Here is a 21,972-nt window from a genome sequence, read left to right as displayed (position 1 = left end):
TATCTTAATCTTTGCAATGACTGTATAAGGTATTATTATTATTAATCCCATTGAACAGATAAGGAGACTGAGGATTCAGATAAGTAATAAGATTACACAGCTAGACACACAGAATTGGAATTGGATGGAAGGCTGTCTTACCTCTGAAATCTAAGTTTCACTGCCTTGGGCAGTGAAATATATCCAGTCACCTCAACCACTCAAAATATCTGCAAATTCAGGACTAAGTGGAAAAAGCCTCCTGATGACATAATTGTGGTACAAAGTCCATGCAAAAGAGCTCTCTCTACCCTGGGCTGACTATTTTTACATGAAACTAAGATTCAGCTATCCTGTTTCTGCTGGCAACCTTCATTTCTAGGTAGATCAAAGGTAGAAGCAGAGAAGATGGGTCAACAAAAGTAGAACTGGCCACAGCATTCAAGGACTTAAGTTATTTAACAAGTAAATATTTATTGGGCACCTAACAAAAATTTATTGAACAATTTCTGTATGCCAGGTAATTTCTGATAATAGTAATGCAATGATGAACAAGACAAACCCAGCCCCTTATCTTAATGAGACAAGTAGACAAGCAACCACAACACATGGGGCAAGTGCCCTAAAGAATATGCTAGAGAAAGTCCAGGGAGCATACAGGAGGGGCATCTAACAAGGACTGTGAATTCTGGAAGACACCAGCAGCCCTCAGGGTTGTCCCTCTGCCCTCCAACATAATATAGTGAGCAGTGTTAATAAATGACTGAATCATCAAACACACACCAGAAAAAGGACTACTTTTTTCTGCTTTTGTTTTTTTTTTTACTGGGAACATTTAAAAAGGTCATTAAGGATCAAATTAAAAGGGATATTAAAGTGTCAAACCCACATTATATGGATATCTTATTTATCCAGAACATGATCCTTGATGAATTTGAACATTTGGATTCTACTGCACATGTTCAAGTCAATAGGCAAGGTGGTTATTATTTGCACCTGTATATTATTTCCTTTTCTGTATAAAAAAAAATGAACAACTCTGAGGGCCACCAAAGCCTGGGAGCCTTTCAGCGCATCCCTGAGATACTTAAGCCAGTCTGAGGGGGTGCCTGTCTTTTCCTCCTCTGTGTTCTGTCTGATCTACTAGGCCCTCATCATATGCCCTTCCCAGGTGCTCCCCAGCCACCCTGCATTCTCTAGTGTTGGCACTTAACCCCATTTGTCCTAATTTCTTGCCTACTTGTCTCATTAAGATAAGAGGCTGGGTTTGTCTTGTTCATCACTGTATAATCCTCCTCAGAAAATTCCTGGCACACAAAAAGGTGTTCAATAAATAAATAAAGGGCTACCTTCTCTTTAGTGTCTGTTTTGTACCATGTGCACTGTATTCAGAGCTTCACACAGGTCTCATTTAATCTTCAAAACCTTAAGTCTTATATTCCCTAATTTTCCAAGATGAAAAATCTCAGAGGAGCTATGCAATTTGTCCAAGAGCACACAGTACACAAGCAGCAGCAGCAATCTATGAAGTCAGATCTGTCCATGTCCAAAGCTCATAATCACCATATGTATATCTGGCTTTCTAGAAAGGCATTTAAAGCCACAGTACTCCATAGAGAGCATCTATGGTATTTTTCCTAACCATGCAATGTTCCAGTGCTGTTAGTATTAAACTAAGCCACCTGCCTAACTCCATCTTCAACACATTACCAAAAGTCATCATACAAGAAAACTATCATCTCTAGGCAAGTAGCCCCACAATTCCACACAGTGTGTTGTTTTCCTAAGCCCTGAAATTCTTGGAATTTGATGAGCTCACATAAAACCAGTAATTTTTTTGATATCTCCATAGAGATCACTTACAAAGTTTTTGACAGCTGAACTAAGCAGCGTTTTGGCATGTATAAACATGTAAACTTTCAAGATTCTTATTTTTAAGTTATTTTTAAAAGAAGTCACTATTCTTTCCTTTGTCTCTCACAGATACAGACACCCTGAGCAGACTGACATTAGAAAGTATTCTTAAGAGAGGTTGACATACCATGCTAGAGCTAACGCAGAGACAGACACATCTGTGAGAGAGGACTGACAGGAGCAAAAGAGGACTGATTGTGTGGCCAAGACCCAGCAGAGGCTGGAGCTGCTCTTCAGCAAGCACCAGGCCACTGCCAGCCACAAGCACAGGGCCCTTTCTGAAATGAGAAGGGCTGATTCCCCATCTGTCATTTCACTTTGTCTACTCTGACACAGAACTAATTTGTTGAAATGAAATTAGAGAACAAATGTTCTTTTTGTCTTTCTTTCAAAGAATAGGGAAAGTTCAACTGTGTGGACCTAGCTTGGAAAGCACAAAGACCATCACACGCCCATTCTAGTTCACAGCGGCACTAGCCCACACAGACGATGCACCTGGATAGAAGGCCCTCTATTACTGGAAAGAAGTCAATGTAGCTGTACACTTCCATCTCCATCCTTTCTCCACAGGTCCAGAATCACCTCTCTGACTGCCTCATAGATAGGGCACTGGCTGAGAACAAGAGTTCTAGTCTCAGACATCTTAGAGTCTGCTCCACCACCTCCTTTCTATACGGTCTTAAAGGCAGTGCCTATTCTTCATCTATACTTCCGTTGCCTCATGTGTGACATGAAGCCACCAACATGCCTTCCCATCCTAGGTTACTGTGAGAACTAGATGGGATGAGACATGTAACAAGCTTAGAACAGTGCCTGGTAATGCTTCCAGGTGAGGATTCCTTCCTGGCATTGTTTGGGACATTTATGTATTTTTCGGAATCATAATAAAAATCAGTCAAGAAATTAAGGAAATGTTGAATTGTCTCCAAATTCCCAATAGATATCAATACTCAGAATCTGAGGTTAAGAGATAGGAATTTCTAAGTCATAAATTATTCTATTTTTTATGATTTATGTACTTTTAAAGTAATAATGAGTGATCATAATAATAATGAGTTATTTCTTCTATTAAAGTTTCAGAAGTATTCTGTGTGGAAAAAATAATGAATGCATAGTTTATTGTTATTTGAACTAATACAGTATGACAAAATTGTATGTTTCAATAATGTGAAAAAACCATCTCAACCTGATACAAACATCTACTAATAAAAAAAATAAAAAAGGGGAACAATAACATAAAAATGCAAAATTAAAATCTATTTAAAATGTCAAAGATACTATTACAAATACTTAATATCTAAGCTCTGTCATTCTAAAAGAAAATTTTAAAACACTTCACAGCATTAAGTGCACTATCCAATAACCTTGCTCTTTTTTCATGTCAAATTTTCCAGACATAGAAAAACTTATTTCATTTCTATGTTGATATTGGTTGAACTAAGATGTAGATGAAGAAGGGACAGACAGAGAACCTGTCCTCAGTGAGAGAAGGTCCAGGGCAGCTCATGCTGCTTCATATTAGCTCATTTCCTTTATCTAACAATGAAAATATTTTGCTATTTGCCCTAATTTTGGTTTTGCCATAGAAATACTGCCTTTGCCATTTCAGATTTTAATTCCATTCCAGATTTCACGTCAGCGTATTCCACAGCAGCCTTCCCATCTTCTCTGAGGTTCCACTATTAAAGTATTTACAAAACTAAAGCCTATAGTAAATATCCAAACACTGGAAAACACCAGTGAATATTACTGGGCAATATCTGAATAGTGCAATATTTGGATTCCCTGGTACTGATATTACAAAGAATTATGTAATAAAATTACCAAGCTAAGGACTTAGTTAGCTTCTAAAACTTGTTATTTCTTGGAACCCTACTCATGGAAGTTGTATAAAATCCAATACGTGCATAAACATATTAATATTTATTTGGAAGAGTGACTCACCACTAGCAACAGACAGGGTCATAAACACACACTTACCACAGAGCAACAACAACAAACAACACTAACTGATTAGATCGTGACTGCTTCTCTCCCACACACTTCTGTCTGGGTGCCCAGAATTCTTGACTTGAGCATTTGACATCAGTAGATTCCTTTGGATCAGTGTGTCTTGTAGGTTTATTGTAAGCTTTAATTCTCAAAGGAGAGTGGTACTTAGTGCTCAAGAAATGTTACTTGTTACCATTATCATTATTTCATTCAACATCTGGACATTCCCAAAGATAATGAACTCAGTTGCTGCCATCCTCAAGCAAACCTCTAAGTATTCCTTCTCTGCATTAATAGAGTTACTGTTCTTTCAGTTGCCTAAGACAGAAATCTGAGTTAACTTCAACTCTTCTCTGAGACCCGACATCTAATCAAGCCCCTTGTGTTACTGATTTTTGTCTTCAACCTCTCTTGTCTACCCTTCCCTTGTCCCTGCAGTCCCATCATGAAGGCCTTAATTCAGGTCGTCTTCATCTCTTGATGGAACTATTACAGTCTCACATCTATGACCTGGCTGCCAATCTCTCACCCTAACTGCTGAAGCTGTTTCTGAAATTCACATCTGGATATCTTCTCTTGCTTTATAAATGCCAGCAAATACCCACAGTATCAGAGATAACATCCAAACTCCTTGAATGTTACATAATGCCTTTCACAATCAGGACCTGGTCTTGCCAACCTCCTCTCTGGCCAAAGCCCCATGAATCTTTACATCAGCTTCCTAGATCTCACAAAAATGTCACAGTTTAATAACACGTCCAAGATTTTACAAGCATGGTTCCCTCTATTGAAAATATCCTCTTTTACCTGGTAAAATTTCTACATAACCTTTAAGATCCTTTTCTGCTCAGGAAACTCTTTCCTTATAAAGTTATTTCAAGACTCTTCAGGGAGAATTAATACTTCAATTTTTTAAAATTTTGTAGCACAGTAAGCCTTTTTATAACATTAAAATGTAGAGCTATAATTACCTCTTTATATCTGTCTCTTCCATTAGACAGTGAGCTCTAGAACAGAGATATGTTTCTATTTAAATTTACCTTCCCTAATGCTCTACCCTGAAGAAGTGCAAGAGAAAAAGGTGTGTGTACATATACAAAGAGGACGACTGTATAAACCGATGAATTGTGATAATCGCTGGCACTTAGCTTTTTAAAGAGGAGGGAGTAATGACCACTGTGCAGGACTTGCTTCTTGGTGTCAGAGAGTGTAAACAAAGGGGAAACACTTGTTTTTGGTGGGAGAACATTCTGATGGAGAGGAAATAGCATCTGTCTCTTCCACAACTTAAATAGATGAGAGAATTATGGAAACAGTGTCACCAAGAAGGGAATTAGCAAGCAAGTTCAAGGAGAGTCAAGACCCTGAGACTTCCAAGCAGAGCTGAAGAATGGGAGTATGTTCTATCAATAGACTTGGGACAAGGCAGGTGTCCTCTCTGGGCCTCAATCTTCTCCCTTGTTAATGCTATAATGTTTGACAGCGATATTGAAGACACCCTCCTGCTCCATCTATGAGCTCTGAAAAAAGTTCTGCACAAAGTTCTCAAGCAAGCAGGAGAGTTAATCTCTCTTCACTGTATTAAATTATGAAAGGATGAGGATAACAGAGGATTTTTTAGGAATAACAAAGGAAATACGCATAATTTATAAAGAACACTGACATAGAAGGTATGGGGGAGGAGTAAAAGAAAAAGATTGGTAAAAAGAAAGCAGAAATAAGATAACAGAATTAATCTAAATATATCCATAATAACAACTAATGTAAATGGATTCAACCAAAGGACAAAGCCTCTTAGATTGCAGACTGAAAACCAAACTAAATCCAGACATGGGCTGTTTATAACAGATATGTCTAAAACATAAAGCATGGAAACTTGAAAGTAAATGAACCACAAAGTAGAAACACACCCATAAGAATTAACCAAAGAAATGGAACAATATCCGCATTATAGGGGTACCAGAAGAAGAAGAGAGAGAAAAAGGGATAGAAAGCGTCTCTGAAGAAATAATTGCTGAAACCTTCCCCAATCTAGGGGAGGAAATGGCCTCTCAGACCACAGAGGTACACAGAACTCCCATGATAAGGGATCCAAGGAGAGCAACACCAAGACACATAATAATTAAAATGGCAAGGATCAAGGACAAGGACAAAGTATTAAAGGCAGCCAGAGAGAAAAAAAAAGTCACCTACAAAGGAAAACCCATCAGGCTATCATCAGACTTCTCAACAGAAACCCTACAGACCAGAAGAGAATGGCATGATATACTTAATGCAATGAAACAGAAGGGCTTCAAACCAAGAATACTGTATCCAGCATGATTATCATTTAAATATGAAGGACGGAATAAACAATTCCCAGACAAGCAAAAGTTGAGGGAATTTGCCTCCCACAAACCACCTCTACAGGGCATCTTACAGGGACTGCTCTAGATGGGAGCACTCCTAAAAAGAGCACAGAACAAAACACCCAACATATGAAGAAGGGAGGAGGAGGAATAAGAAGGGAGAGAAATAAAGAATCATCAGACCATGTTTATAATAGCTCAATAAGCGAGTTAAGTTAGACAGTAAGATAGTAAAGAAGCTAACCTTGAACCTTTGGTAACCACAAATGTAAAGCCTGCAATGGCAATAAGTACATACCTTTCAATAATCACCCTAAATGTAAATGGACTGAATGCACCAATCAAAAGACACATAGTAATAGAATGGATAAAAAAGCAAGATCCATTCATATGCTGCTTACAAGAGACTCACCTCAAACCCAAAGACATGCACAGACTTAAAGTCAAGGGATGGAAAAAGATATTTCATGCAAACAACAGAGAAAAAAAAGCAGGTGTTACAATACTAGTATCAGACAAAATAGACTTCAAAATAAAGTAACAAAAGATAAAGAAGGACATTACATAATGCTAAAGGGCTTAGTCCAACAAGAGGATATAACCATTATAAATATATATGCACCCAATACATGAGCACCAACATATGTGAAACAAATACTAACAGAATTAATGGAGGAAATAGAATGCAATGCATTCATTTTGGGAGACTTCAACACATCACTCACTACAAAGGACAGATCCACCAGACAGAAAATAAGTAAGGACACAGAGGCACTGAACAACACACTAGAAGAGATGGACCTAAAAGACATCTACAAAACTCTACATCCAAAAGCAACAGGATACACATTCTTCTCAAGTGCACATGGAACATTCTCCAGAATAGACCACATACTAGGCCACAAAAAGAGCCTCAGTAAATTCCAAAAGATTGAAACCCTATCAACCAACTTTTCAGATCACAAAGGCATAAAACTAGAAATCAATTGTACAAAGAAAGCAAAAAGGCTCACAAACACATAGACGCTCCTAAATAATCAATGGATCAATGACCAAATCAAAATGGAGATCCAGCAATATATGGAAACAAACGACAACAACAACACAAAGCCCCAACTACTGTGGGATACAGCAAAAGCAGTCTTTAGAGGAAAGTATATAGCAATCCAGGCATATTTAAAGAAGAAAGAACAATCCCAAATAAATGGTCTAATGTCACAATTATCAAAATTGGAAAAAGAAGAACAAAAGAGGCCTAAGGTCAGCAGAAGGAGGGACACAATAAAGATCAGAGAAGAAATAAATAAAATTGAGAAGAATAAAACAATAGCAAAAATCAATGAAACCAAGAGCTGGTTCTTTGAGAAAATAAACAAAATAGATAAGCCTCTAGTCGGACTTATTAAGAGGAAAAGACAGTCAACACAAATCAACAGAATCAGAAACGAGAAAGGAAAAATCATGATGGACCCCACAGAAATACAAAGAATTATTAGAGAGTACTACGAAAACCTATATGCTAACAAGCTGGGAAACCTAGGAGAAATGGACAACTTCTTAGAAAAATACAACCTTCCAAGACTGACCCAGAAAGAAACAGGAAATCTAAACAGACCAATTACCAGCAATAAAATTGAAGCAGTAATCAAAAAACTACCAAAGAACAAAACCCCTAGGCCAGATGGATTTACCTCGGAATTTTATCAGACATACAGAGAAGACATAATACCCATTCTCCTTAAAGTTTTCCAAAAAATAGAAGAGGAAGGAATACTCCCAAACGCATTCTATGAAGCCAACATAACCCTAATACCAAAACCAGGCAAAGACCCCACCAAAAAAGAAAACTACAGACCAATATCCCTGATGAATGTAGATGCAAAAATACTCAACAAAATATTAGCAATCCGAATTCAAAAATACATCAAAAGGATCATACACCACGACCAAGTGGGATTCATCCCAGGAATGCAAGGATGGTACAATGTTCGAAAATCCATCAACATCATCCATCACATCAACAAAAAGAAAGACAAAAACCACATGATCATCTCCATAGATGCTGAAAAAGCATTCAATAAAATTTAACATCCATTCATAATAAAAACTCTCAACAAAATGGGCATAGAGGGCAAGTACCTCAACATAATAAAGCCATATATGATAAACCCACAGCCTACATCATACTGAACAGTGAGAAGCTGAAAGCTTTTCCTCTGCGATCGGGAACAAGACAGGGATGCCCACTATCCCCACTGTTATTCAACACAGTACTGGAGGCCCTAGCCATGGCAATTAGACAAAACAAAGAAATACAAGGAATCCAGACTGGTAAAGAAGAAGTTAAACTGTCACTATTTGCAGATGACATGATATTGTACATAAAAAACCCTAAAGACTCCACTCCGAAACTACTAGAGCTAATATCAGAATTCAACAAAGTTGCAGGATACAAAATTAACACACAGAAATCTGTGGCTTTCCTATACACTAACAATAAACTAATAGAAAGAGAAATCAGGAAAACAATTCCATTCACAATAGCATCAAAAAGAATAAAATTCCTAGGAATAAACCTAACCAAGGAAGTGAAAGACCTATACCCTGAAAACTATAAGACACTCTTAAGAGAAATTAAAGAGGTCACTAACAAATGGAAACTCATCCCATGCTCCTGGCTAGGAAGAATTAATATCATCAAAATAACCATCCTGCCCAAAGCAATATACAGATTCGAGGCAATCCCTATCAAACTACCAACATCATTCGTCAATGAACTGGAACAAATAGTTCAAAAATCATATGGCAACACCAAAGACCCCGAATAGCCAAAGCAATCCTGAGAAGGAAGAATAAAGTGGGGGGGATCTCATTCCCCAACTTCAAGCTCTACTACAAAGCCACAGTAATCAAGACAATTTGGTACTGGCACAAGAACAGAGCCACAGACCAATGGAACAGAATAGAGACTCCAAACATTAACCCAAACATATATGGTCAACTAATATTCGATAAAGGGGCCATGGACATACAATGGGGAAATGACAGTCTCTTCAACAGTTGGTGCTGGCAAACCGGACAGCTACATGTAAGAGAATGAAAATGGATCACTGTCTAACCCTATACACAAAAGTAAGTTCGAAATGGATCAAAGACTTGAATGTAAGTCATGAAACCATAAAACTCTTAGAAAAAAACATAGGCAAAAATCTCTTAGACATAAACATGAGTGACCTCTTCTTGAACATATCTCCCTGGGCAAGGGAAACAAACGCAAAAATGAACAAATGGGACTATATCAAGCTGAAAAGCTTGTGTACAGCAAAGGACACTATCAATAGAACAAAAAGGTATCCTACAGTTTGGGAGAATATATTCGTAAATGACAGATCCGATAAAGGGTTGACATCCAAAATATATAAAGAGCTCACACACCTCAACAAACAAAAAGCAAATAATCCAATTAAAAAATGGGCAGAGGAGCTGAATAGACAGTTCTCTAAAGAAGAAATTCAGATGGCCAACAGACACATGAAAAGATGCTCCACATCGCTTGTCATCAGAGAAATGCAAATTAAAACCACAATGAGATATCATCTCACACCAGTAAGGATGGCTACCATCCAAAAGACAAACAACAACAAATATTGGCGAGGGTGTGGAGAAAGGAGAACCCTCCTACACTGCTGGTGGGAATGTAAATTAGTTCAACCATTGTGGAAAGCAGTATGGAGGTTCCTCAAAATGCTCAAAATAGAAATACCATTTGACCCAGGAATTCCACTTCTAGGAATTTACCCTAAGAATGCAGCACTCGAGTTTGAAAAGGACAGATGCACCCCTATGTTCATCATTGCACTATTTACAATAACCAAGATATGGAAGCAACCTAAATGTCCATCAGTAGATGAATGGATAAAGAATATGTGGTACATATACACAATGGAATATTACTCAGCCATAAGAAAAAAACACATCCTACCATTCGCAACAACATCGATGGAGCTAGAGGGTATTATGCTCAGTGAAATAAGGCAGGTGGAGAAAGACAAGTACCAAATGATTTCACTCATATGTGGAGTATAAGAACAAAAGAAAACTGAAGGAACAAAACAGCAGCAGAAGCACAGAACCCAAGAATGGACTAATAGTTACCAAAGGGAAAGGGACTGGGGAGGACGGGTGTGAAGGGAGGGATAAGGGCGGGGGAAAAAAAGAAAGAGGGCATTATGATTTGCATTTATAGTGTGAGGGGGGGGCACAGGGAGGGCTGTGCAACACAGAGAAGACAAGTAGTGATTTTACAGCATCTTACTATGTTGATGGACAGTGACTGTAAACAGGGATGTGGGGTGGACTTGGTGAAGGGGGGAGCCTAGTAAACATAATGTCCTTCATGCAATTGTAGATTAATGATACCAAAATAAAATTGAAAAAAAAAAGAATTAACCAAAGAAAGCTACTGTAAGGGTTTTAGTAACAGGTAAAATAAGGCAAAAATGCTCTATTCCTAATTGTTTATTTGTGCTTTTCATCTTTTTTTATCTTGCTAAACCAAGTTTTGATTTTATGTATCCTCTTGTACACTTGTATTAATTTCTGTTCTTCATTTATTCATTCAACAAATAGAGAATCAGTGATATATAACAACCTGTAAGGACCTAATGACATAGGCTCAAGATGGGTTTTAAAAAATTGGCATAATTGCAGGAACAAATCAGCAAACCCACAATCCTACTGTGATTTTAAACACATCTCTCTCATAAAGTAATTGCTGAAACAGATAAAACACTGGTAAAGATACAGAATATTTTAATACAATTAACTAATTACTAATATATTAACAAGAAAACTTATTTATATGTGTAGTATATATATATGCTGTATGTATGTCCTTATCTATCTATCTATCTATCTATCTATCTATCTATCTATCTATCTATCTATCTATAAACACACACACACACACACACACACACACATATATGTATTTTTTTCCATCCTAGCACCTGTAACTGGACGTAACAGCTCTTGGTATTCTCTGCTTTGCTCCTTCTATTCTAAGTGTAAGGCCCCTCTGCTCTGGCCCCTTTTCCACTCATCAAAAACACCAGGCATGCTCCTACCTCAGGGCATTCCTGTGGCTGGTCCATCTGCCTGGAATTTCTCAAGCTCCCATAGTCACATTCCTCATTCCCTCATCATTTTTAAATCATTGCTAGAGTATCATCCCCTCAATGAGGCTAACTTGCCCTAAGAACCTTTTTCAAAATTGTAGCTCCTCATGCTCCAACTAATCATCTATTTTTTTCCCCACAGAATTTACTACCTTGCAACAAATTCTGAAATTTACTGATTTACTATGTTAAATCTTCACCCACCAGAATATAGACTCTGAAAAGGAAGGGAATTCTGTTCTGTTCACTAATGTATCTCCAGCACCTAGAACAGTGTCTAGAACCTAGTAGGTGCCCAATAAACATTTGTTGAATGAATAAATGAAGAACAGAAATTAATACAAGTGTACAAGAGGATATATAATATCAAAACTTGGTTTAGCAAGATAAAAAAAGATGAAAAGCACAAATAAACAATTAGGAATGAAAAAGGGAACATAAATACAGAGGGATTCATGAGAATAAAAATACTGATGTAATATAAATAGTAATATGTGTTCAGTGCTTACATATGCCAGCTGCTGTGCTAAACATTTTGCATGTTTTCATTTAATCTTTATTCCACCCATGTAAGGCAGTTTCTATTATTCTGTCCATTTTACATATAATAAAACTAAGTCATGAGGGAGTTTACATAACCAGTGATCCCTGGAGCCATTATTTCATCCACACCCTCTGACTCCAGACCTTGCACTCTTATATACACTCTTCTATTTTCATATACAGAATAGTATGGACAACCTAGCGCCAGTAAATATGAACTCAGACAAAAGAATACTATAGACAGCCTGATGCCAATAAGTATGAACTCAGACAAAAGAGACAGTGTCTAGAAAAATAAAGATGATACAGATAATCTAAATAAACATATACCATTACAGAAACTGAATCAGCAGTCAAACATCTACCAAACAAACATATAACAGCAAGCAAAGCTTTTATAGCAAATTCTACAAAACCAGCAAATAATCTCCATCCTATTCATACTGTTTCAGAAAATAGAAAAAAAGGAAATGCTGCCCAACTCATTTTATAAGGCCATTATATAATCTGATACAAAAATTGAACAAGGGCAATGGAAGACAAAAAAATACCATAGGCCATTCTGATTTATGACAAAAATGCAAAAATTCTATTAAAATGTTAGCATATGGAATGAAGCAATTTATTAAAAAATAATTACAATCATACAGACTTTATTCTAGAAGTACAAGGATGTTTTTTGACATTAGAAAAGTCTATTAACATAACTCACATACTGACATTTTGAGCTAGATAATTGTGTTGTGGGGACTGTCCTGTCCACTGCAGGATGTATGGCAGCATCCCCAGCCTCTAACCCCTAGCTGCCAGTAGCACCCTCCTCTCAGCTGAAACAACCAGAAATAGTCCAGACATTGCCAAATGCAGTTTGCCCCAGCTGAAAACCACCAATGTAGAGGCTGGTGAACTGTGTCTCGTGTATTGTTTTCACTTAATGGAAACCAGGCTAGTTGTTCCTTAGAAGCACAGAACTCCTAAAAATTTTGCTTCAAATAATATCAACCTTAAGTATAATTCTCACTTCTTAGATTTCAGAAGTGTTATATACCAAGAGAACAATACTAAATCCACTCTATTAATCTTCTATATGACGATGAAGTGTATATTCTGCCCCAGTAATGCCCTTTCTGGCTATTTCTTCCCCTGTCCAGATTCTAATCCAGGATTCTGCATTGCATTTAGTTAACTCCTTAGTCTCTTTCAATCTGGAACAGTTCTGTCTTTATCTTTCTTTGGTATTTCCTCATGATTGGATTCATATTATGTGTTTTTGGCAGTAACACCAAAGAAATGATGTTGTGTCCTTCTCAATGCATATATTCAGAAGGCACAGAATATCAGTTTGTCGCAATATTGGTGATGTGTACTTTGATTGGTTGGTTAAAGTGGTATGCACCAGGTCTCTCCATTATAAACTTAGTGTTTTTTCTTTGTAATTAATAAGAAATTTGTGGGGACATCCTTTGGAACTATGTAAATACTGCGTTCCTCATTAAACTTTCAACTATTATTTCAATATCAATGATGATTTTCTAACTCTATCATTCCTTCTATATATATTAGCCTTCTACTGTGAGAAAATGCATTCTCCTCCCCCTCATTTATTTATGTATATCAGCAGGAATTCAAGCATTCTTATTTTATTCAATTGATTATGTATTGATTTTAATATTCAAATTGTCCCAGATTTGGCCAGAAGGAACTCCTTAAAGCTAATCACTATGAACGAGGACAATTCTAATCCCCAACTGTTATGTCCCCGTCACTAGTAAGATTTCTGGAATGCTGCCCCAACCCCTCTTCCCAGGCACCAAGTGTTCTTTTCTCAGAGAATGCATCCACAGTTTATATTAAGCAAATGCAAAATGTCTTAGTAAAGTGTTGTTAAATACCTAAGTTATTTTAGAATTTCATGCTTATTTGAGATCTACTTTATTAGAGTAGATATCAAGAGATAAACTTAAATTAAAAATCTGACTAATTTATATGTTCATTATTACAACAGATAAAGTTATCCAAAGTAATTCTGATTGCTGATCCAGAGTTTGAGCTATAAAAGACAAACTTTTCACCTTTGGCATCCAAATTCACTTTTATACCTAAAGTATCAAAGAATATTTTAAGTTGCAAAGAAGAGAGCCAAGAAATTTGGCTCATATACATTTATTCAGAAAGAGAGATATGGAAGGCTCTTTCTGCAGATATTTCTCAATTTACATACAAACAACCACTTTTAAGGATTTGTAATCCAAACTCAGCCCAATATTTCAAGAATGTTATAAATATAAATCATACAATCTTAATGCTGCTAGAGAACACCTTGGAGATGATATTGTTTAACACTCTTATTTTACAACAAGGCAACATAGACCCAGAGAGGTAAATTGTCACAGAAGTAGTTATTGGAATATACGGAGTTTGAATATAGTTTTCAGGATCTCAAGACAAGAGCTAGTTTAAGCATACCATTTAAATGATGATATAAACTAGTCCCAAAATATGCTACACAGCCCACAGTGTAGCTGAAATGTTTAGCAATTTAGCAATCAGCAGGGAACAAGAGAATTATAGTAATAATTATCAGAGTAATCCAAAAGTTATTACATTGAAAAGACTTTTTTAAAGGCTAACTTAACTAAAGAAGATGGAAAGGTCCATTAATATTCCTGTTGGGATTCTTAAAGGAAACTTACGGGCTCTCCAAAGGCCAGTGTCCCTGGTTCTTTAATATGTCTAATTTCATACAACTCAGGACTTTCCTTTTCCACAACAGGCATATACCATCCATCTGATTCAAACTTATCAGGCATAACTAAGGTTGTTTGGGCTTCTTCATTAACTGCCAAGTCTTTAACAGGATTTGTATGTTGGCCCTCATAATGCTACAAGAAACATGCTCTCTATTAGAGATGATGGAACACTTGAAGCTGCTAAATTTTGATTATCTTGAAATAAACATTATACATAGTTTTATACTTTTCCCTCATTTTATTTCATAAGTTTTCCTCAACTTTTCAAGGGTGTTTCCTTTCATATCAAATTCACATAGTTGGTTTTACATGTAGAAAACCACCAATACCCATGCCTCCTCCATCTTTATGTCTCCTGTGATCAGCTCCTGGTTCCTCTATGATCTGAGGCCTTTCCCTGTTCTCTTTCCCATCTTCTTCCTCTAATTAGGTTCGAGCCTGGAAACAGGATGATTAGCCCTCTCGTGACCAGGCTGGTGGTTCTCATACTAAAATAAGCAGTTATGCCTCAAGTAGGAAGTGTATTGTCAGTTATAAACTTCAAGGATTATCTTACAGTTAACAATATGAAGAAGCTACCATTTAATTGTTTTAAATCTTCACTACAACAGAACAGAATTACCACTGGATGAAATACATAAAGGAAATATATGATAAGAGAGAGAAAATGTTTTATTCTCTTTAAAGCTGAAAACACAAAATGATCCAGACAGCTTTGTCAGCAGTTACAAATACAGTGCATTATTTTTCAAGATCTATGAAAATTAATTCTTTGTGAGTCTTAGATTCAGACTTTCCCATGATAACCAATTAAATGGGTAAAGCAACACTGTACGTACCCTGAGTAGCTGTTGGAGGTAGTTTGAGGGTACTGTCTAACTTCTCCCAAAGGTAAGTTGGTCGAGGAATGCCTTCCTCTGAGCTACAGAGCAGGACGACGTCGCTGCCGATATCCTGGGATCCTTGGATTTGGCAGTGTGGGGCAGAAGGGGGAACTATAATGGGAAGAGTAAGCAATTGAGTACACATTTACTAAGAGCCAGATGATGATGGAGACATCAACAAGGAGTACACTGGAACCTGAGAGAATAATGCTATTGGAACACATACTAGAAGACTACCTCAGAGATGAAGCCAGTGGCTAGTCATGTACTATCCCAGGGCTTAGGTACAGGGCTGATGACTTCAGTTGGCAGGGAACAAATATGTAAAAGAGGCTATACCCTTTGATTCTATTTTCAAGGTATCTTATGATCTTGGTTTTACTCTGTTTCCTCTAAATAATTCTTAAGATACTTCATGTCAACATATTGCCTTTAAAAACATTACTGAATACATCTATGTCCAGAGCACCATTATTCACAATAGGAAACAAGTAGAAACAACCCAAATGTCCATGGATGAATGAATGGATAAACAAAATGTGGCATACACATACGATGGAATATTATTCAACCTTGAAAAACAAGGAAATTCTGACATGTGCCACAACATAGATGAAGAACCTTGAAGACATTATGCCAAGTGATATAAGCCAGTCATAAAAAGACACATAATGAATGATTCCACTTATATGAGGTACCCAGAGTAGTCAAATTCACAGAAACAGTAAGTAAAGTGGTGGTCACCAGCTGCTATGGGAGGGAGAAATGAATAATGGCTACAGAGTTTTAGTTTTGCAAGATTAAAGCAGTACTGGACACTGGCTGCACAAAAAAATGTGAATGTACTTAACACTACTGAACTGTGTATTTAAAACTGGTTAAGACAGTAAATTTCATGCTTACATGCATTTTACCACAATTAATTTGTTTTAATTATTAAAGGATGTCACTTTTAGAAAAGATTTTTCAAGGAGGAGCAACCACTTACCCTGCCAGCCACTCTCTGGCTAAGACCATCTTTACAAGGTTGTTACGTTACAAGAAAAACTGGACAGACCCACTTTATACTAAGTTCTGATTTATGATTTAGGGAGTTAGATGAGGTTCATGTCCATCTACTACTTCACAGTAATGCAGTGGACATTTCATAATCACTAAAACAGACAAAGGACACGAAGGACATGAACCAAAATTACCAAAAAAAGAAAACTAAAGGACGAAGGTGGTGATTTATAGTAAAAAAAAAAAAAAAAAAGGCAAATAAAAACATAAACTAAGCCCATGGCTTGGAGTCTCATATTGGGGAAGGTAAGCAGTGAGCTCAAATCCAAGTGGTGATATACTCGGAATGCCAGTGACTTTCCAGTAAATGTGCTGAACCTTGAATGAGTGAATGAATGAATGGAAAATGAATGCAGTATTCACACAGGAACCATGAAAGCAAGTGGGTAGGGGAAGAACAAACAATGGGACGATAATGGTAGGAAGAATAAAAAAATCTCAGTGGTGCTAATGGCTGTGTTGGGACAAACCAATCTCCTTAGTGCCCTACCTTCCACATGGCCACGATGACACAATGAAGGAAATGGAAAATAATTCTTTGAAGGTAAGCATTAACTATAACAAATTAAAGGCTTTTTTCTTCCTTTAAAAAATGTAAAAACAAACAGACTTGGATAATGTATGTTAACTTTCAAGTAGAAGCATCTAAATAATAACAAATTTCATTAAGACTATTCAGTACTCGAGTATCTTAAAACATATACAATTTTTAATATATTATAATGGACAATATTTCAAGATAGAAATCTCCAACCTGGTCTTTAGTTTTCTTACTCTGTTTAAGGATTGGAAGAACAAGGCACCAATGCTACAGATATTTTTGCCCCAGCAAGAAAAATGGCAAGACTCCCCAACACTGATATCTTCCAGTGACTCAACAGTGTAAGGGAAAAGGAAGGTGAAGAATTTGCCAAGGATATGGGAGTAGATACTCTGAGACCTGAGTAGGACAGGATAATCAAGAGCATCAGCCTTCTCTAAGTACTACCTCCGTCTCCCGAAATGAGCTGAATTTAGCCACTTCTACCACAAGGATCCACTTAGGAGGCAATGCTTTATTTCAGAGGCAGCAGTACTGAGAAATAAAACATGTTTAGAATGGGTTTAATTTAGTAAGAAATAGTCTAACTGCACAGTAAAGTGGAAAGAGAGCTGGTTTGAGTGAAGAGACCTAAATTTTAATCTAAACTTTATTGTTGTTCATTGTCTACACTACTTTGGAAGAGGCCTTAAATCTATTTAGTCTTATTATTAAGACCAAATTTGATCATATATAATTTATCATTCAAACAAGGATATTTTTAAAAGGAAAGGAGGCATTCTTAAAATGATGCCAGGGCTTGAGGTGGAAGCTGAGAACCGTGGGGAACCTGCTCAGTGTTATGGAGACATGAAACAGTAGTTAATTTAGTCTCACATGTGCTGAAACCTCTGCTTCATACTCAACGTAACAAATTGATTTAATTTGCTCTCAACAATAAGTTCTTATCCCAGAGACACTTAAGATAAGTGAAAGGCCACTTTTGACGCTATTTTTAACCACCTTTCTCCACTTTCAGGAAAAGTCATTTAAGAAGTAAGCTTTAGAGAGCCACCTGCAATGGAGAAAGAAATGGGGAGACTATGTGGGAAAAGCAGGAGGAAACAGAGTCCAGATGGGGCTGAGAGGAGAGCAGGCAGGACAAAGACATGAGCAGACTGAGAGTGTAGGACAGCAGAAGCAAATATGCTTGCGAGTAGATTCACAGCTAAAACCAAGATACCTGGAACACTCCCTGTCACTCACCTAAAACTGTGAGGCCAGTGACCCCAATGTTTCTGCCCCCTCTGTCTGGAAGGTTGTTGACCAAACACTGGTAGGTGCCTGTATCTGACAGCTGAGTGTTATTAATGAAGATAGAGACATTGGTGGCTGGCATGGTGCCTGTAAACCCTACCCTACCATGGAACCTGGGGGCACCATCAAACATCTGTCCAGCCTGATACAGAATGACCTGCAAAAGAAAGCAAAATAAGTAAATTAGCCACAACATCCCCTTCTAGACACATAACAATAACTATCAAGTAGACAATATACTACACCAAACATTTGGAAAATTTTATTTCTAATCTTAGAGTTGTCACCAACTTTTTACTATAGCACCTGCCCATAGATATCTTGGGATTCTAAATTCTTACATACTAAACTGGAATAACATTGTTGCCTTAACTAACTCTTCAGAACATAGACAATGTCTTTAGTGCTATTCTACAATCAGCCCATCAATCTTTTTACCAGTTCAAAAAACTCTAAAATAAAACGTTAAAAAAATTAGCACTGCCATTTGCATGCTTACTAGGTCACAAGATGACAGATTATGTTGTAGACTGAAGATAAATGAATGCCTTAAAGGGGAAGAAGAGTTACAAGTCTATGATTGCTATTCTTACATCAATTTCTACTATCAAAGTTAACTATTCAAGGGAGAGGACTCAGAATGAAATTACAAAATACCCTCCAGCAGACAGTAAGGAACTTGGTTCTATTCCAGTTTTGCCTGTAAATATTTGGCTAACTGTAGTCAAGTCATTTTTTGCCTCTTTGATTTGATCACTGACTCTTAAATGAAGATCTCAAAGGCTCAGGCTAATTATAAAAACCCCATGGTTTGAAGACACAAAAGATGCTTCTATTTAAATATATATAATACAAATATATATACATACATATTGAATTTCATATCAGAAAATTCAGCTTATGACATATTTTTAGGCTGTAATAAGCTTACTGGAAGAGAAAAGCTTCATAATAGAAATAAATTATCTTTGAGAATGAAGGTGTAGTCATGAAAACAATTCATTAATTTTTTGAGCATTATTTTCCACAGTGGGTATACAAATTATGGGTCTCTTACCTATAATTGACACAATTTATTCAGTCATAGCTTCTATTTTCATGAACCCTATTTATTTGTGACTCTTTGAAGCTGGCTAGTATGCCTGTCTGTGTTTGTTTTAAATATTTGTGGAATTAGCCAAATAAATCAAGTCCTACTACCTAATGTTACTTCCTTAATAGTATCACTCTTTCAAAAGTAGTGTCTCCGCCTCCTGAGTTGGTGCTGGTCCTTCCCTGTCAAAGGACAATACTCTGCTGTTTCTGTCTTGATCTTTCCTATCAGCAGTATCTTTTGATAATTACAGGTTCCTACATAAAATTCTCAGAAGAATCCCCTTGACATCTGTCAATTTTTTTAAAAAAGTCTTTTAAAAAGAGGACAGCATCTTCTGCTAGCTGACCAATAATACAGGAGGGGACTTAAAACAGCATAGGCACATTAGAAGTGCCACCTTATTTTAGAAATCAATTATGTACTCAGGATTCTCTCCTATCCACCTCTTCTGAAGAGAGTACTATTTTAGAGGTAGCACAGATTGGAACAGAGTACCTGTTCAGGTTGGTTAGCGTTGGAGAGAGGAATGACCATCCAAATGACATTGAGGTTAAGGAGGGCAGCACTGGTAGTGAAGGTACAGGGCAGGACTGCTGTCTGACCCCGGGCCACCTGGACACTCCCGGGGCTCTCTGACACTTCCAGGGAGGCTGCAACACCTACCGAAGAAGGAAAGAGAGGTTATGTGATCACCAAATCCCTTCAGAAAAAGTTTGTGTGTTTTATGTTATCAATAATGTAAACAAACTGATGTGACAATCTTACTAAACAACCATTGACAGTCATGGACCCAAACTAATATAGTTTATCACTTTACCTCTTAGAAACTACAAATGAAAAATATTAGAGGCTACCTACTCTCTTTTGTAAGACACTCTTTGGTATTTGGCCAGATTCAAATACATGGGAGAATTCAACTGATACACTTTAAGTAAAACTTGCAATGGTGATGAGGGATGAGGAATAAACTGAATTTTTTTAAAGCATCACTGCAATAGCACACTTAAAATTAAATGCTTACGTATATATCTAACAAAGTATTAGGGGATCTGTACACTGAAAACTATAAAGTGCTGGTAAAATAAATTAAATAAGACTACATAAAAGGACAGATAAAAGGAGTGGAAGATTCAACATTGTCAGGATACCAATTCTCCATAAATTGATCTTAGACTTAGAGCAATCCCAATCAAAATCTCAGCAGGTTTTTTGTAGATACTGACAAATTTTAAAACACACAGAAAGGGAAAGAACTAGAAGAGCCAATGAATATTGAAAAAGATGAACAAATTTGGAGAATTCTGTCTTGATTTAAAAACTTGCTAGAGAGCTACAATAATCAAGACACTGTGGTATTAGCGTAAGGATAGAGCATCAGATAAATGTCACAGGACTGGGAGTTCTGAATTAATCCTTACATTTTTAGTCAAATTCCCCTCAACAAAGGTACAAGACAATTTAATGGGGGAAAGAACAGTCTTTTTAACAAACAGTATTGGAACAATTTGATATTAATATTTGAACCAGTTAACTCAAACTCCTACCTCACAGCATATACAAAAATCAACTCAAAATGTATCACAGACATAAAGTAAGAACTAAAACTATGAAACTTCCAGAAAGACACAGCAGAAAATCTTTGTGACCTAAGGTAGTCAAAGAAGTCTTAGATATGTCACCATGATCATTAATAAATTGTACTTCATTAATAGTTAAAAATTTTTTGTGCTTCAAAAGATTTATATGAAACAATTAAAAGCCAAGTTATAGACTGGTAAAAAATATTTTAATTCATTTCCTGATAAAGGACTTGAATATAGAATATATAAAGAACCACTACAACTCAATAATAAAAAGGCAAACAACCTGATATTAAAATGAGTAAAGTATTTTAATAAACCTTTCAAGGAAGTAATAAGCATGTGGAAAGATGCTCAACATTATTACTCATTCAGAAACTCCATATTAAAACCATAATAAGACACCATTACACCTTCACTGGAATGGCCATCATCAAGACAAAACCAAGTGCTGGCAAGGATGCAGAGACACTGGAATCTTCATTCATCGCTGGTGAGAATGTGAAATGGTACGGCCACTTAGGAAGTTACAGTTTCTCAAAAAGTTTAACATAAACTTAACATACAACCAAGTTACTCCATTCCTAGGAATCTATGCAAGTAAAATGGAAATATATGTCACACAAAGACCATGATGTTCATAGCAGCATTACTGGTATCATATCCCCAAATGGAAGTAAAACAAATATCTGTCAACTTCTGAGTGTATAAACAAAATGTGGTACAGCCATACAATGAAATATTATTTGGAAATACAAAACAACAGGTTAGTAACACATGTTATGACATGGTGAGCCTCTCAAAACCATT

General features: G+C 36.7%; 1 protein-coding gene across 5 annotated transcripts in view; it reads right to left on the bottom strand.

The window, feature by feature from the left end:
• The window catches only part of IGSF11 (immunoglobulin superfamily member 11), a 185,947-nt gene that overhangs the window by 6,643 nt on the left and 157,332 nt on the right, over positions 1 to 21,972 (bottom strand). For 4 of the 5 annotated variants that reach the window (XM_073231597.1, XM_037013193.2, XM_037013194.2 and 1 more), the window contains 3 exons: positions 20,078 to 20,241; positions 18,436 to 18,643; positions 15,543 to 15,698 (listed from right to left, as the gene is read on the bottom strand). In XM_073231597.1, the coding sequence (XP_073087698.1) occupies positions 15,543 to 15,698; positions 18,436 to 18,643; positions 20,078 to 20,116 (403 nt within the window). In that variant the 5' untranslated portion in view covers positions 20,117 to 20,241. The remainder of the gene's footprint in view (positions 1 to 15,542; positions 15,699 to 18,435; positions 18,644 to 20,077; positions 20,242 to 21,972) is intronic. The other variant, XM_037013195.2, reaches the window with a different exon arrangement.

Source organism: Manis javanica, chromosome 3 (genome assembly GCF_040802235.1).
Source record: "Manis javanica isolate MJ-LG chromosome 3, MJ_LKY, whole genome shotgun sequence".
NCBI classification, from domain to species: Eukaryota; Metazoa; Chordata; class Mammalia; order Pholidota; family Manidae; genus Manis; species Manis javanica.
Note: the sequence above shows the minus strand (reverse complement) of the source record. Positions and strands in the feature narration are given on the sequence as shown.